We start from the raw sequence: 13548 nt of genomic DNA on the forward strand, positions 1-13548 counted from the left end.
GAGAGAAGGGGTCAGGAATGAAAAGAAGCTTCACAATACTTTCTCCTGTATGCCCTTTTGAAATCTTTGCACCTTAAAAAAAAATCTATTTTTAACAATCGCAATAAAAAAGGCAATGGGAAAAAAGTAGGCATTGCTGAATTATGTGTTATAATAGATGAGTGATAGACACAAAGCCAAGGAGATCAGAAGACATGTCCCCACTTAGGGCAAATAAGAGGAGAAAGTTGCTGAGCTGCTCCTGAGCCTTTCCCTTGGTCTCAGCTTCTTCAGCAGGGTGGAGAGAAAAAGCCTGTGTATAGAGACCAGACGACCAGAGTTCCCGGTTCAGCCCTACTGGAGAACCCTGAATGACCTACTCATCCTCTCTGGATTTATTTTCTTTCAAATGAGAAAGGTTGGGTTAGAGGATTTTTAAAAATCAATTCAAGTTTTAAAATTTCATGATTATTTTCCTGAGACTCTTGCAAGCAAGATCTTTATAGAGAATGTTTCAAATTTCTAATTGATGTCATCTGGCAAATCAGTCTGATGATGGCCACCAGTAGTCAGAAAGCTTTCCTACCAGCTATGGTCACTAGGCATACTACCTAGGAGTCAAGCCATGACAAGGGACTCCTTTCTCAACTTTCCAAAAAGAGCTTACAGGATGCACTGCTCTGACATCTTTGAAGGGCATAGAAAAAAACACAGGGGCAACAGTTTGGTAGAGGCAACAGACAAAAAAAGCACATCTGCATTTATATTGGCTTTATATGGGTTGCATGGTAAATTGGCAGCCACTCTGTTTAACATGGGCACTCCTTTTCTTAAATGTCTATTTCACTAGCCAAAAAAAAGCTCTTTTATCATGAAATGAATTATATGATGCATTTGAAGCACAAGTCACAAAGATGAGGAACTCTCTTATAAATCCATTACTAGACAAGTCTAGACAAAAATTGTTCCTGCTAGCCAAGGAAATTTGCACACAATTTTGATAAGTAGCACTAGGGCCACAAAAGACAGGAAATGGGTTAGAGGACAATGCATTCAGACAGAAGGCGAAAGGGGGAAAGGATTTGAGAGGTCACCAGTTTGAACACGGTCATTCCTGCTTTTACTAAAGGTCAACCCTGAATACAAATTTTATAGATTCATTTAAAGCCCAAAAGCAATTCTGACAAAGACTGTCTTTTTTTTTCTTTTTTTCTTTTTTTTTTTTTTTTTTTGAGACAGGGTCTCACTTTGTTGTCCAGGCTAGAGTGAGCGCCGTGGCGTCAGCCTAGCTCACAGCAACCTCAAACTCCTGGGCTCAAGCAGTCCTCCTGCCTCAGCTCCCAAGTAGCTGGGACTACAGGCATGCGCCACCATGCCCAGCTAATTTTTTAATATATGTTAGTTGGCCAATTAGTTTCTTTCTATTTATAGTAGAGACGGGGTCTCGCTCTTGCTGGTTTCGAACTCCCGACCTCGAGCAATCCACCCGCCTCAGCCTCCCAGAGAGCTAGGATTACAGGCGTGAGCCACCGCGCCCGGCCTAAAGACTGTCTTAAATACAGATTTTTAAGTCCAAAATTTCTTACTTAACCTAAAAAATGGAAATATTCAGCAATGTAATGAGATTGGGTTATTTAAATAGTGTTATATCTATGCAGTCCAGACAGACCAGCCAAACAATCCTATTATTAAAAGCCTCTAGAGAGTGTTCAACAAGCTCCTTAGATAATGAAGCTTGGGGAGGTGACACATCCCTCATTATAGTCAGAAAATTCTCTTAACACCTAAGCCAGGTTTTTGCATGCCTTTATGCTTTTGCACATGCTGCTCTTTCCTCAAGGAGTGCCATTCTCCTCCCTGATTCCCCGCCTGGTTCGCTCATCCATCAAGATCAAGCACAAAATCACTGTGTGTGTGATGCTTCCTCAATTCCACTCATCCTGGTTGCCATTCAGGAAGATGTGCACATATGCATTTAAAAAATTTTTATTGTTTTGATTTTATAAAAATCAATCTATTGTAACTGTTTAGGAATATATGAAGTAAAAATGAAAGTTATCCCTTTACATACCCAATCCCATCATTCCCTCTTCATATTACACTGTCAGCATTCCCAACTTGTAGTACTGTGTCTGGCAAACAGTAAATCCTCAATAAATGATCAATGAATAATAAATAAATTCAATGATTAATAAACAAATTAAGAATGATGATGGTGAAAATAAGTTTTTAGCATTTATTGAACACTACAAAATCAAGCAGCATATTAAATATTTTACAAAAATGAATGCGTGAGCCAAAATATCAATAATTTCTTGTGTAGATTTTATTATTTAACTCATAAATATGCTTAAAGAATGTTATAATTAAATGACTTAGATTGGAAAGCAATATATATGGCAGCTTCCCATTCTTTGTAATAAAATTACAAATATATGCTCATATGTTTATATATGCATAGAAAAGAGATTATAAAGGAATATATTCCAATGCCATTATCTCTAGGTGGTAGGACTATGGATAGTTTTCATTTATTTTATTATTTTTTATTTATTTATCAAGACAAACTAGTCCTGAGCCCGCATATTCATAGCTCAGGAACACAGGTGAGTGACAAACTTTTATGTAAATCAATGCAAAGAAATTCTTTATATTCCAAAATCACTTTGCACTCTGAAAGATACCACCCTTCCTCATCTCCTCAAAATCTTTCATAGAATCATAATTTCTGTAGAAATCTGCATATGCCTTCTTTCTTGGTTCAGCCACAGCAAACCTATAGAAAGCTGCAACTCCCAGGGATACAACGAATGCTCCGACAACACGAAACCACAGATGCCTGGCCAGGAGGCCACGTACCTGAGATTTTGTCCAAGTGCTGGAAGCCATGGTAGTTACTGTCATTGATGGCTATGCCAACCTCAACATGTCCTTCCTGGCTGATGGAGAAATGAACTGCCTATGGAAAATTTTAATTTTCTTCTTTTTCCTTCTAAAGTTTAATAATGAGCATGCTTTACTTTGTTATAATAATTTTTTAAAAAGTTGTTTTAGAAGAACAATACTGATAAATCACTCTCTTTTAGCAGTTTTCTCTAGGATAAAAAAAGTCTGAAGTTTGAGCTTAACTAATTAAAAAACAGATTTCTTAAAGAGAAATTAACAAATCATTAGTGTTCTTAATAGATAAAGGGTGGTGTTCAATGAAGAATTAAACAAATCATTCCAGTTGGAAGAAAAATTCAATTTACTGTATGCAGACTGTGTTTCTTAACTGAAGAACAAGTTAATTCCTTTCATTCAGAATCAGTATGCATAATCACTGGCTACATTTCATCCTACATCTGCAAACTTAATTTTTCCTTTCTTGGTCATCAGAAGATTAAGAAATAAATTTTAGTCCAGGCAATGAATCCTACTTGGCAAGCTCAAAATCATTATTAACAAGCAGCACCAAAGACCAACTAGCAACCTTCCAAAGGACTGTTAACAATACTTAAAAAAAATTAGTCCATCTGTCTAAAAGAAGACTGCAAATAAATGAATAATAAAATACAATGTTTTAGAATTCTCTGTAAAACAGCAATGCTATATATTACCTGTCCCTTTGAATTTCACCAATAATTATGAAAATAGGTTCCCAACAATGAAAGTCATAAAATAATGTCATCATATCACCTAGAAGAGACTATAGACTTTTAAAAATAAGATATGTGCTATCCAAAAATTTGGATGTAGTTCCTAAGAACTAAATAATGAATTCCCCCTTTTTTGATCCCCTGTGGCTGAGAAGGAAGCTTTCAAATGAATGCCTACTAGCTGGTTAAAAATTTCTTAAAAAAAAAAAATCTTATTAGTAGTATACTTAGGAGCATCCTTTCTCTTGGTGGTCCCTGTTAGTTATATACAACTTCTAGATATGTATTCCTTTAAGTGTAGGGCTGGTCTCAGAGTATGCCCATATTCAAATCTATGATATGCAAAGCCTGCCCTTCAGACACTTCACAAGGACTGTGAGTGCCAAGTCTCCCTTGTGTGCTGCAGTGCTGATGCTCTTTAAAGGCCACAGAGCTCCCTTACCGTGAAATAAAACTGCTCTGTCTCTTGCTGGTTGGCTCTCCTCTTAGCAATGCTGGGCTTGCTCATGAAGGTTTCTGAGACTGTGGACTTGACGGACTCCATGGAGTTGCTGTACTGGAAGCAGTCAGACACATCAAAATCCTCGACAGTCACAATGTCCTGGATGGTCTGCAGAGTGGCCTCCATTGTCTTCTTTACCTGCAATAACAAGGGCCAACATAATGTTTGGGGGTATGGGGGCTGCGAAAAAGCAGGGGACGGAGAAGCTTGGAGAAGTGGGGGAGGGAGCGGGCTGGGGAAGGACAGAGAATGCCACCAGAGGGTGCAGCTCTGCTTCCCACCGGACAGTGTGAAGGGAGTGATAAACATCACGTGGACTCTGCGACAGCACGCTACTCTCTCCAATGGGAACCTAGAAGCCACTACCTCCTTTGAGCTATGTATTTGACCTAGTTCTTTTATTTAATGTTAACTTTTAAATTTTAATATTAACTCTTCGTTATAATGTAAGTGCTAAGGGAAAGACAATGAAACAAATCCAAACCAACCCCTCTGTACACACAGCTAGTTAAAATGTGTGAAGGGCCTAGTCCTCCAAAGCCCCAGGTTCTGTTTCATGACCTTCAACAAATTGATGAACCTGTTTGCTCATTTGCACACGAAGTGACCCATCCCCAATCCTTTCTGATCTTCCTGAGAAAAATAAGAATTACTGAGATGCAAAGTAAGAAGCCAACTGAGCTCAACACAAAGCTGGATCATCAATCATATTGCCCTTTTGAACTGGTTGTTGAAAGCAAATATATTGGGACCAGAAGAAAGTCACCCTTTCCTAAGAGGATGGAGATGTTTAAAGTGTCAAAGTCAAAGGCCTCTGTTTGTTTGAAAATGCTGGAAAAAACTAGGCATGAGGGGGTGGTTTCAGAGACACAATATTGTTCAGACAGCTGCCAAGTGCCATTTTGATTAAATGTGTAGAGGGGGAAAAAAGCATTTTACAAAAGCTCAAAATAGAGCACAACCTTTGGCAATGCAAGAGCAACTTCCTGGAGTTCAAGGGCAGGATGTAGCAGAGGGGGAAAGTCCAAGCCTACATTTGGCTAGGAAATGTTTGCGGCAGCCCGGACATTCTCTGCATGCTCCTTCCACCTGCTCCCAGATGGGCAGCAGCAAGAGGTTCAACAGGGGAACTCCGAAGGTGGCTCTGAGCCCCCCTAAGCAGAAAACTCACCTCTTCATTCTCAATCTTCAGAGTGGATAAGCGAGACTGCAGTTGTTGGCATCTCTGCACCAGCTCACTCTGGACAGGCTGCTGGGCACAGAGCTGGGAAGCCTGCCAAAAGAAAGCAACACCAGGTCAGGAAGAGGATACGGTTCTTTTGGTGGTTCCAGAGTTCCCACTACTGGTAATAAAACCACTCATATTCAAGGTGTAAGGCTTGCAGTTTCTATGTTGAAACGAAATCCAAAGCCAATGTGTGTGGATCCTTTTCAGGACCAAATAGCTCATGAAAGGAATGGGGAAGGGAATCAGTTTGGAAAGATCAGGTCTCTCTCTTTGGAGCTCACCTCTAGGCTGCTGCTTGGCAGGGGCAGCAGCTCCATGGAAGGCTGACAGTGCTAGAGAAGAGTGCCGTAGGCAGCCCCAGCTCCAGAAACACAACGCTTTGGCACACTGAGGATTTCCTGCTAGAGGTCCAAGTGGCCACCTCTCTGGCCCCTCCCTCGTCCCCCTTTGTGCGCCAGAGTGAAAGCAGGAGAGAAGTGGGTCAGGAGGCTAACTTGCTGCTGCTGGCTGCCAGCATGTGTTTATAAACCCAGGCTCCATGTGAGAGCTCTGATTCAATGAAAGAGAACGTGAAGCCAGGAACAAGATCGTATCACAGGCTATGTTAGAGGGCCCCAGAGGGCATGGAATCTGGTGGGACTTGGCATTTTCCAAAGAGCCATCATTTTATCCTAGGTCATCAGTAGATCTCTGTGGGAGAGGAGTCTGCCTTTCTCTCAAAGATTATTGTCAACTAGCTTTCCCCTGTGAAGGAATGGCTGGATCCATTGTCTCCAGATGGGAGTGTGCCTACGGCATGAGGTCGCCCACAGTCCCCAGGATGACGGATGAGGAACAGAAGGCTGGGAGAGTTGGGAGGCAGGACCCATGTGAAGGCAACTCCTGTCACCTCGCTACCATGTGTCCTCTAGCCTCTTGTCTGCAGAGAGCTATCGGGATAGAACCGGCCTCCGGCCTCCTCGGCAATGAGTGGGCACATTCACAGGCCCACAGACCATTCTCTTGCTTGAAAAGACAAAACCTCTCTTCAAATGGAGGGAGCTGGGACTTGACCTTTTTCTCCATTGGCTTTTAAGCTCCCAACTGACTTGACCTCCTCCTCCAGCTGAAAGGCTGGCCTGAGCCAGCTCTCAGATCTGAAGAGAGCTGACTTCACTCTGGCTCTTGGATAATCAGACACAATGGAGAAAGCTCAGTGGCCAGAATGTGTTAGCGCCAAGAGTGAAACTCTCTGGCTGTCTGATGTCACCGGTCAGGCATCCAGAGCCCCACAAGCCTCTGGGGGCACCAAGAGTGGAGCCAAGTACCTCCTCCTAGTACATCTGAGAGCACTTGGCATCATTTCATGTGCTGAGCGCCCCAGAAACACCAGTCAATGTGGGGCCTTGGCCAATTCCAGGGCTTCCGGTCAAAATGCCACCCGAACTCTGGCCCTAGTTCAAGGACTTCCAGGCAGCTCCCTTTTGTTGCCTGCATAATCTACAGACAGCCCACACTGGTGGGGATAGACTTAGCTGTAGGGCCCAAGAACGACTCACCCTCTCATCTCACTTTATTTTCACTCATCTGAAAGCTAGACTGGAATATAGAACCTTTACAAGCTCTAGGAATGGCCCTGGCTGCTGCCTGGCTCAGCCACTGATCAGCTATATCACACAAGGGGAGGGCCCAGGCAGAAGAGTGAGCTATTGATTTTAAAGTAAACCAGACCTAGCAGGGAGGAATCATGGAGGGAAAGTCACCTCCAAGCCTGTTCCTTTAAGAAGCAACTGAGCTGTGGATGCATGGTTTGGCAATGGTCCGCTACCGGGGTGCAAGGTAATGCATTCCAGCTGTACTCTGGAGTATGGAAATAAAGCTCTGACAGGGCGGGGAGGGGGCCTGAGCACCCAGCATCTGGATTCCCCCTTTATGGAGACAAGCTGTTTGGCTCAGAAGGCAACCCAGTCAACACGGGAAAATGTATCACTCCACTCAGCTGGTCCCCAAGTTCCACTGATCCTTGGGAAGGAATCTCAGCGGCAGCTGGAGAAAGGGCTTGGAAGGCAAGTTTGACCAGAAGCCAGGGCAGGTGAGGAATGGGGCTTCCTGGGGCTCGGTGACACCCCTTCCCTCAATTCTAATTGCACATGCTGCCGTCTCACTTCCCCATCTGTTCAGACACTGACATTTCCTAAGCCACAGCAATGGAAGCAAACTGTGAATGGTTTGATTTTCCCCAAGCAGGAGAGGAAAGAAATCATCTCCACATTTTTGTCTTTAGGATAGAAATGACCTCCACTCCATGGTGGCCTATTGATGACAGAAGATCCTCTGTTTACACTGCTACAGCTGTCATTTTGGTACAGATATTTCTAGAGAATCTGGATACTAATCCTAAGGGAAGCACCATTGCTAGGGAGAGCACGTTGTTTTTTTTTTGGTCCCCTGGTATCCGCTCTTCCTTCTTTTGCAACTTTGGTCTGACTGCCCTCTGGGGGACCCCACTCCACCACTCAGGCCATGTGCTCTGGATGGAGCACGTGACCCCAGCATAAGCCAACCCGCCAGCTGCAGATACCTGGGATTGGCTTAGGGATAAGCACTTCACCCAATCAAAACTAATGACACACACGATGCTTTAGTGAGGGCTTTGAGGAGGGAGGCAGATATTCTTTCCAGTAGATTTCAGCCCACCAGGAAATAAGGCTGGAAATGTAGCCACCTTGGCTCCACGGGACAAGGGCCTACCTGAGAACAAAGCTAACACAGAGGAAGTAGAGCAGAGAGAGTCTGGGTAAAGTTCCTGGTCCTAAATCCAACCATGCCTGGAGATCCATTTGATTTATTTTATTATTATTTTTTTGAGACAGGGTCTTGCTCTGTTGCCCCAGTTAGAGTGCAGTGGTCTCATCATAGCTTCCTGCAACCTCAAACTCCTGGGCTCAAGTGATCTTCCTGCCTCAGCCTCCCGAGTAGCTGGGACTACAGGCATGAGCTGCCACACTTGGCTAATTTTCTATTTTTTGTAGAGACAGGGTCTCACCGTCTTGATCTTTTCTATTACATAAGCCTATATATCCTCCTTCTGATGTAACCAGTAGGTGAAATGGTGGTTCTTACCCACAGGAATGAGGTTCTTTCTGACTTGTATGCACAGCCATCACAAGTAGAACCAAAAGATTCAGAGCAATGAAAACCCAGGAGCTTCTCTTTCCTCTCCTTTTAGTTTATTTCGGCCCTTTCTGTTGTAGTCATTGGACGTGGTGCCCAGAACAAGGCCCCTGTGTTCACGCTCCCCTGCCTGGGTAACCAGCATCAGGCCTTCAGAGTGGTATCTTAGTAGGCACCTATTCTTTTTTGGTCAATACTCAAGCAGAACTATACACTTTATCATAATCTTCTAAACTCAACAGAATATGATTCTTCAGAACTCTGCCAATTGTCAAAGGATCACGCCATTCCCCAGCTTAGTCCCCCTCCCCCATAAGAGCCTCTAGGACATGGCCCCACCTCAGCCTTCTGGCCTTACCACCACCTTCCTTTCACCATGGTGCACTGTTAGTAGTTTTTAGAATGGACCTGCTATTTTTCACCTTCTTTGATCCTGCTGGGTCCCTTCAGATGCCTCCCCCATGCATTTTTCTAACTCTCTCCTAATCTCAGAAGTGTAAGCTTGCTGAGGACTCTAATCTCCAATGTCTACAGCTAAGCCTGGTGGACAGCAGGCACTCGGTAATCGTGTGCTCAGTGAGTAGAATGTGCCTCACTCACCTGACAGGGAGCCAGTCCCAGGCCTCCCTCCCCACCCCCCTCCTCCCCCCAAATAACATGGCTTCTGTGTAATGAATCTAGGCGCAAGTGCATTCAAGCCCGTTGGGGAGGGGGGTAAAGATAAGGAGAGGGCCTCACCATGTCCCCCATGTGGGGCTGGAACTCAAACTTCATAGGGGGGCAGAAGACGTTGTTGTACATCTCCATGAGGCGCTGCTTGTCACTGGTTGCATCCAGGTTTTCTACTGCATTCTCGATGGCATCCAGCCCTTCGTGCTTCGACTGTTCCAGATTTAACTCAGCGGAGAGGAAGGTGCGCAGAGCCCGGTTCAGGCTAGCATGGTAGCCTAGGTCACAGCACTGCTGTGGGAAGGAGAAGGAACATGAGCACACCATGGGCCAATCCACGGCTTGGAGGAAAGGAAGGGTGGTCCTCAGGGCAGATCTGACCACGTCAATGAGACTGGCTGTGGGTGGCAAGAGGGCTGACACTCTGACTTCCAAGGTCTGGGTGAGAGGCCTCAGTTCTTGACTCCCAGTTCAATGGTTAAACAGAGAGGACTGTGCAGTGGTTAGAAGGAAGAAAATTCATAAGAACAAAATGACATTATTTAATTAAGCCCTGTACAGTAATAGTCCATAAATAGGAAAAGAGGTAAGAGTTAAAGAGAATCTTCTTCCATTTTCAGGCTTATCTGGGAATGCCCTTATAACAAAATTCAATAATAAAAATACAGCCTGCTACTCCCTGAGGGTTACTGTGGTTTAGTCACTACATAGCAACCAAACCAGACCATTTCAGCACTCAAGGGCCTGAAAGGAGTGTTGCAACCGCAGCTAATTTATGCAAACGCAACTCTAGGTGGGAGAGGGAGAAAATGGGGGGCTGACTCTGGACAATCATCCCCACCGACTCCCAATGCTCTAAGGCAGGTCTGAGCTGCAGACTAGGATTTCTGACATGCCTCCTGCTTCCCAGCATCTGACAACAGATGCCCCTGCCCTACAGAAATAGCATTTATAAGGCCAAAAAGTTCTAAGCATAGTGTTACTACTGGGGAAACTCATATCTTATAAGGGATTCTGATTTTCTACAGCAGAACGAAAAAAGAAACTTGTATGGAAGAGGCAATTGTATAAAAAATAAAATATACTAGAGGTGGAATCAAGCAACCTTGGGAAAGCCACTCCCCACCCCCAAACCTGTTTCCTTCACAGTACAGTGAACAGCATGGACCAGGTCAGTGGTTTCCAAGCTGTAGACCAGAGTTCTAGGTTCTGTGCCAGCTCTCAGGCTGCCCTTGAGAAGGGGGTAAAAGGGCAACCCAACTAGTAGGACCTGGAGCCTCCCATCCTTCCTCTGACCGAGCCAGCTCTGTTCTTTTTCCTATTTGATATTCTGGGATTCTGTGTAAGGTCGGGTTTGAAGAAAGAATTCTTTTGCTAGAGAAAAAGTCTGAAACTCCTTGGACTAAATGTCATCCCTAAGGCCCTCTTCAGCAGTGGCATTCTGTATCTCTGTGAGTACATTCCCCACCCCTCCAAAAGGACCCAGAGATCCTGATTCTTTGGCCACCCATTATCGCCTCGGTTGCTTAAGCATCTTAGAGGTCCAGAACCTGAGAAGAAACATCAGAGAAGAATCCATGGACAGCGTAAGGCCATCCGCCTGATTGCTAACTCATTGCATAAGCAAGCATCACATTAACTCGCTCCCGAGCCTTTCCCTCTCATCATGATCACATTGGGAACAGGCATTATTGGGGAAGAAAAAGCATGTGACATGCCTCCTCCTTCCTGGCACCTGACAAGAAGCTCAGTGAGAGCATCCGTCAGGCTGGGCTCTGGGTTCAGTGCCAGCAGGCCCCGGCAGGTGCCTGGCTGCGGCGGAATAACAGCAGTTACAGCTTCACTAGAGGCCGAGGATGGAAAGACGTTACATTCAGTCGGGGGGAAGAGCAAGTGGGAGCCAGACAAAGGCGGCTGATTAGGAGGCTGCACGTGCAGGATCCTCCCACCTCTGGGAGACGCTGCTGGTCTCACCAGGCTGCCCAGGAACCTGTAAGCCTTCCTGACCAGCTCTGCGTGGACCCTGATGACGAACTCTGGGCCTGTGAGTCGAACGAGCAGAAATGACACTGCCCACAGCGTGTATGTCAGGGGGCAGGTGGGTAAGGGGTCGAATTGGGGGGAGGAAAGGTGCCCGTCAAAAACCTTTACCTATTTTTGGTAATTCCCTTTTCCTCTCCATTCCCACTACCTGAACCCTCTTTCATACTCTTACCATTTTACAACAGTGCCACCTGCTTCGCTGCCTAAAATGTGACTTTTATTCTGCCACACCCCTGCTGAAGAACCTAAAATACCTCTCATTTTTTTTTTTTTTTCCTGAGGTAAAAGCCAGCTTCCTCAATCTGGAAATTTAGAAGATGCTTCTATTCACTATGTGTGCTTACTATATGTCAGTCAGCGTGCTAAGTGCTTTACATACATTCTATTTTAATCCTCACGATAACCCCAGTGAGCTCGGTATTATCTTAATTTTTCAGACTCAGAAGCTGAGGTTCAGTGACGATAAATAACTTGAGCAAGGTCCAATAGCCAGAACAAATTATATCTGTCTTCAGCCCCGCCATCCAACACCAGCTCCCTCTATCTTCTTTAGATTCTTCTGCTTTGAACCAGTGATGTACTTTTTGTTTAGGGGCGAGTGTTAGAAAAGCACAGGTCTCAAATCAGCCATATATGACCATAAGCAAGCCACTTAATCTCTGCGCCTCCAATGAGGATAACGCCAGTCTCATAGGTTGTTGTGAGGCTAACAGGCAATCTATTTCCATATATTTGGCACCATGTAGACACTAAACAAACCTGATATATCCAAATCCACCAACTTCTGCCCCTCAGCTCTTAGAATATCCTCTTCCTTCACCTACTAGAATTGGATCAGATCTTCAAGATCCAAATCAAATTCCCAGCCTCTGGGAAGCCAGCTGACCCTGCCATCCTGACCTCCACTGACCCCAGGCCTTAGAACCACAATCTTCTGCTGCCCTCATTGACACAGAATACACTCCCTCGTTCTGTGACTTGCCCATTTCTTCTCACCCCAACCAGAAGGCAAGCTTCCTGAAGGCCTGGCCAGTGTCTCATCCTTCTTTATATCTCTCACCATTAGGCCTTGCTCACAGCAGGCATCTAATAAACTCCTCGTTGATTGACTAATGCTACAAGTACAGATTCCAGCTTCTCAGGAAATGACACACTTAGGCTGAATACTGACCTAAGTCAAGTGGATGGATGAAGCCACTGACGTCTTTTGTTTTGCTCACTCTGTATGGCCAAAGGAAGGCTGGGAGATTTCCCAGGCTAATGCACTATCTCTATTTACATAACAGTTCTGAAGCTTTTCTGTGTCCAGGAGTGGGGCTCTCACTCATAGTGTGCCCCCTCGCTCCTCCATGCCTCTAGCCAACTAGGGAGATTTGTAAGAGAAGAGTTTTTCCAGAATCTTGGCTATCTATATACCTGCAAGGGCAACAGCCAGAAACTGAGCCTTTAGCAAAGAAGCAGTATCTGGCAAGGTTAGGTAAGTGAGATCTGAATATTTCCTCCTGTTCCCAGGAGAATCCCAGGAAGTAGAGGCAGCACATTATTTTGTTCACAATAGGGACAAAGCAAGCTTTCCATGGCTTCTGATGAGTTCTGTGGCCACGCTGGGCTCCCCTAGCCATTTCTGGGTTATATAAATGTTTGATGAAAAATCTCTCAGGGGAAATCAAATTTTTATAAGAATTTAATGACAGCCCATCCAGATGTATGACTTGAGTTGATAGCCCATTAACCCTTTACCAGCTGATATCCTCACCCAGAGACTCTATAGAAGGCCTAGGAAAGAAAAAGGAGTGTTTCATGACACTCACTTCACGTTCACACAGAAGAGAAAAATAACTGCCCTTAATACAATTTCTTATTGAACAAGCCAAGTTCCCTCATGTCTGACTTGGGTGCACATGGTGTCACAGACTCTCTATCCACGTACATGCACTCACGACACTCCAGCTATGCACGAGGACAAGGCCCTGTTCTTCACTCGTCCATCTGCTCCTGTGTTGAGACAGCCACAGGAGTACGGGGGAGGAAGATTGCATTCCAACGAGCCCACAGTTCTTAGACACTATCAAATGAGCTCAGAATGCTTTTTGGCTTGAAGTCAAGGTTTTCCTGGTGTGTCAGATGCCTCACGCGGATTCCTATAGTCTGAGTTTAAATCTTGTGCCACACTATAAAAAGAAGTTGAAGGCTAGTTCTTGTGTCAATGTAATGGCATGGACAAAAATAACTTCTTTTCACTTATGCTCAAAGCCTTAAGCACACGCTGAGCTTCAAAACCCTTAGGAAGGAGGCAGAATGGGGTATGGACAGATGGCAATGGACTGGAACAAGAT

The 13548-nt window shown here is 44.8% G+C and overlaps 1 protein-coding gene across 7 annotated transcripts in view; it reads right to left on the reverse strand.

The window, feature by feature from the left end:
* Positions 1-13548, reverse strand: part of SRGAP2 (SLIT-ROBO Rho GTPase activating protein 2) — a 220182-nt gene that overhangs the window by 41298 nt on the left and 165336 nt on the right. For 5 of the 7 annotated variants that reach the window (XM_012760302.3, XM_075996905.1, XM_012760329.3 and 2 more), the window contains exons 8-10: positions 9239-9463; positions 5291-5392; positions 4060-4257 (exon numbers count right to left, since the gene is read on the reverse strand). In XM_012760302.3, the coding sequence (XP_012615756.1) occupies positions 4060-4257; positions 5291-5392; positions 9239-9463 (525 nt within the window). The remainder of the gene's footprint in view (positions 1-4059; positions 4258-5290; positions 5393-9238; positions 9464-13548) is intronic. The other 2 variants (XM_012760312.3, XM_012760352.3) reach the window with 1 other exon arrangement.

This window comes from Microcebus murinus, chromosome 23 (genome assembly GCF_040939455.1).
Source record: "Microcebus murinus isolate Inina chromosome 23, M.murinus_Inina_mat1.0, whole genome shotgun sequence".
In the NCBI taxonomy this organism is placed as follows: Eukaryota; Metazoa; Chordata; class Mammalia; order Primates; family Cheirogaleidae; genus Microcebus; species Microcebus murinus.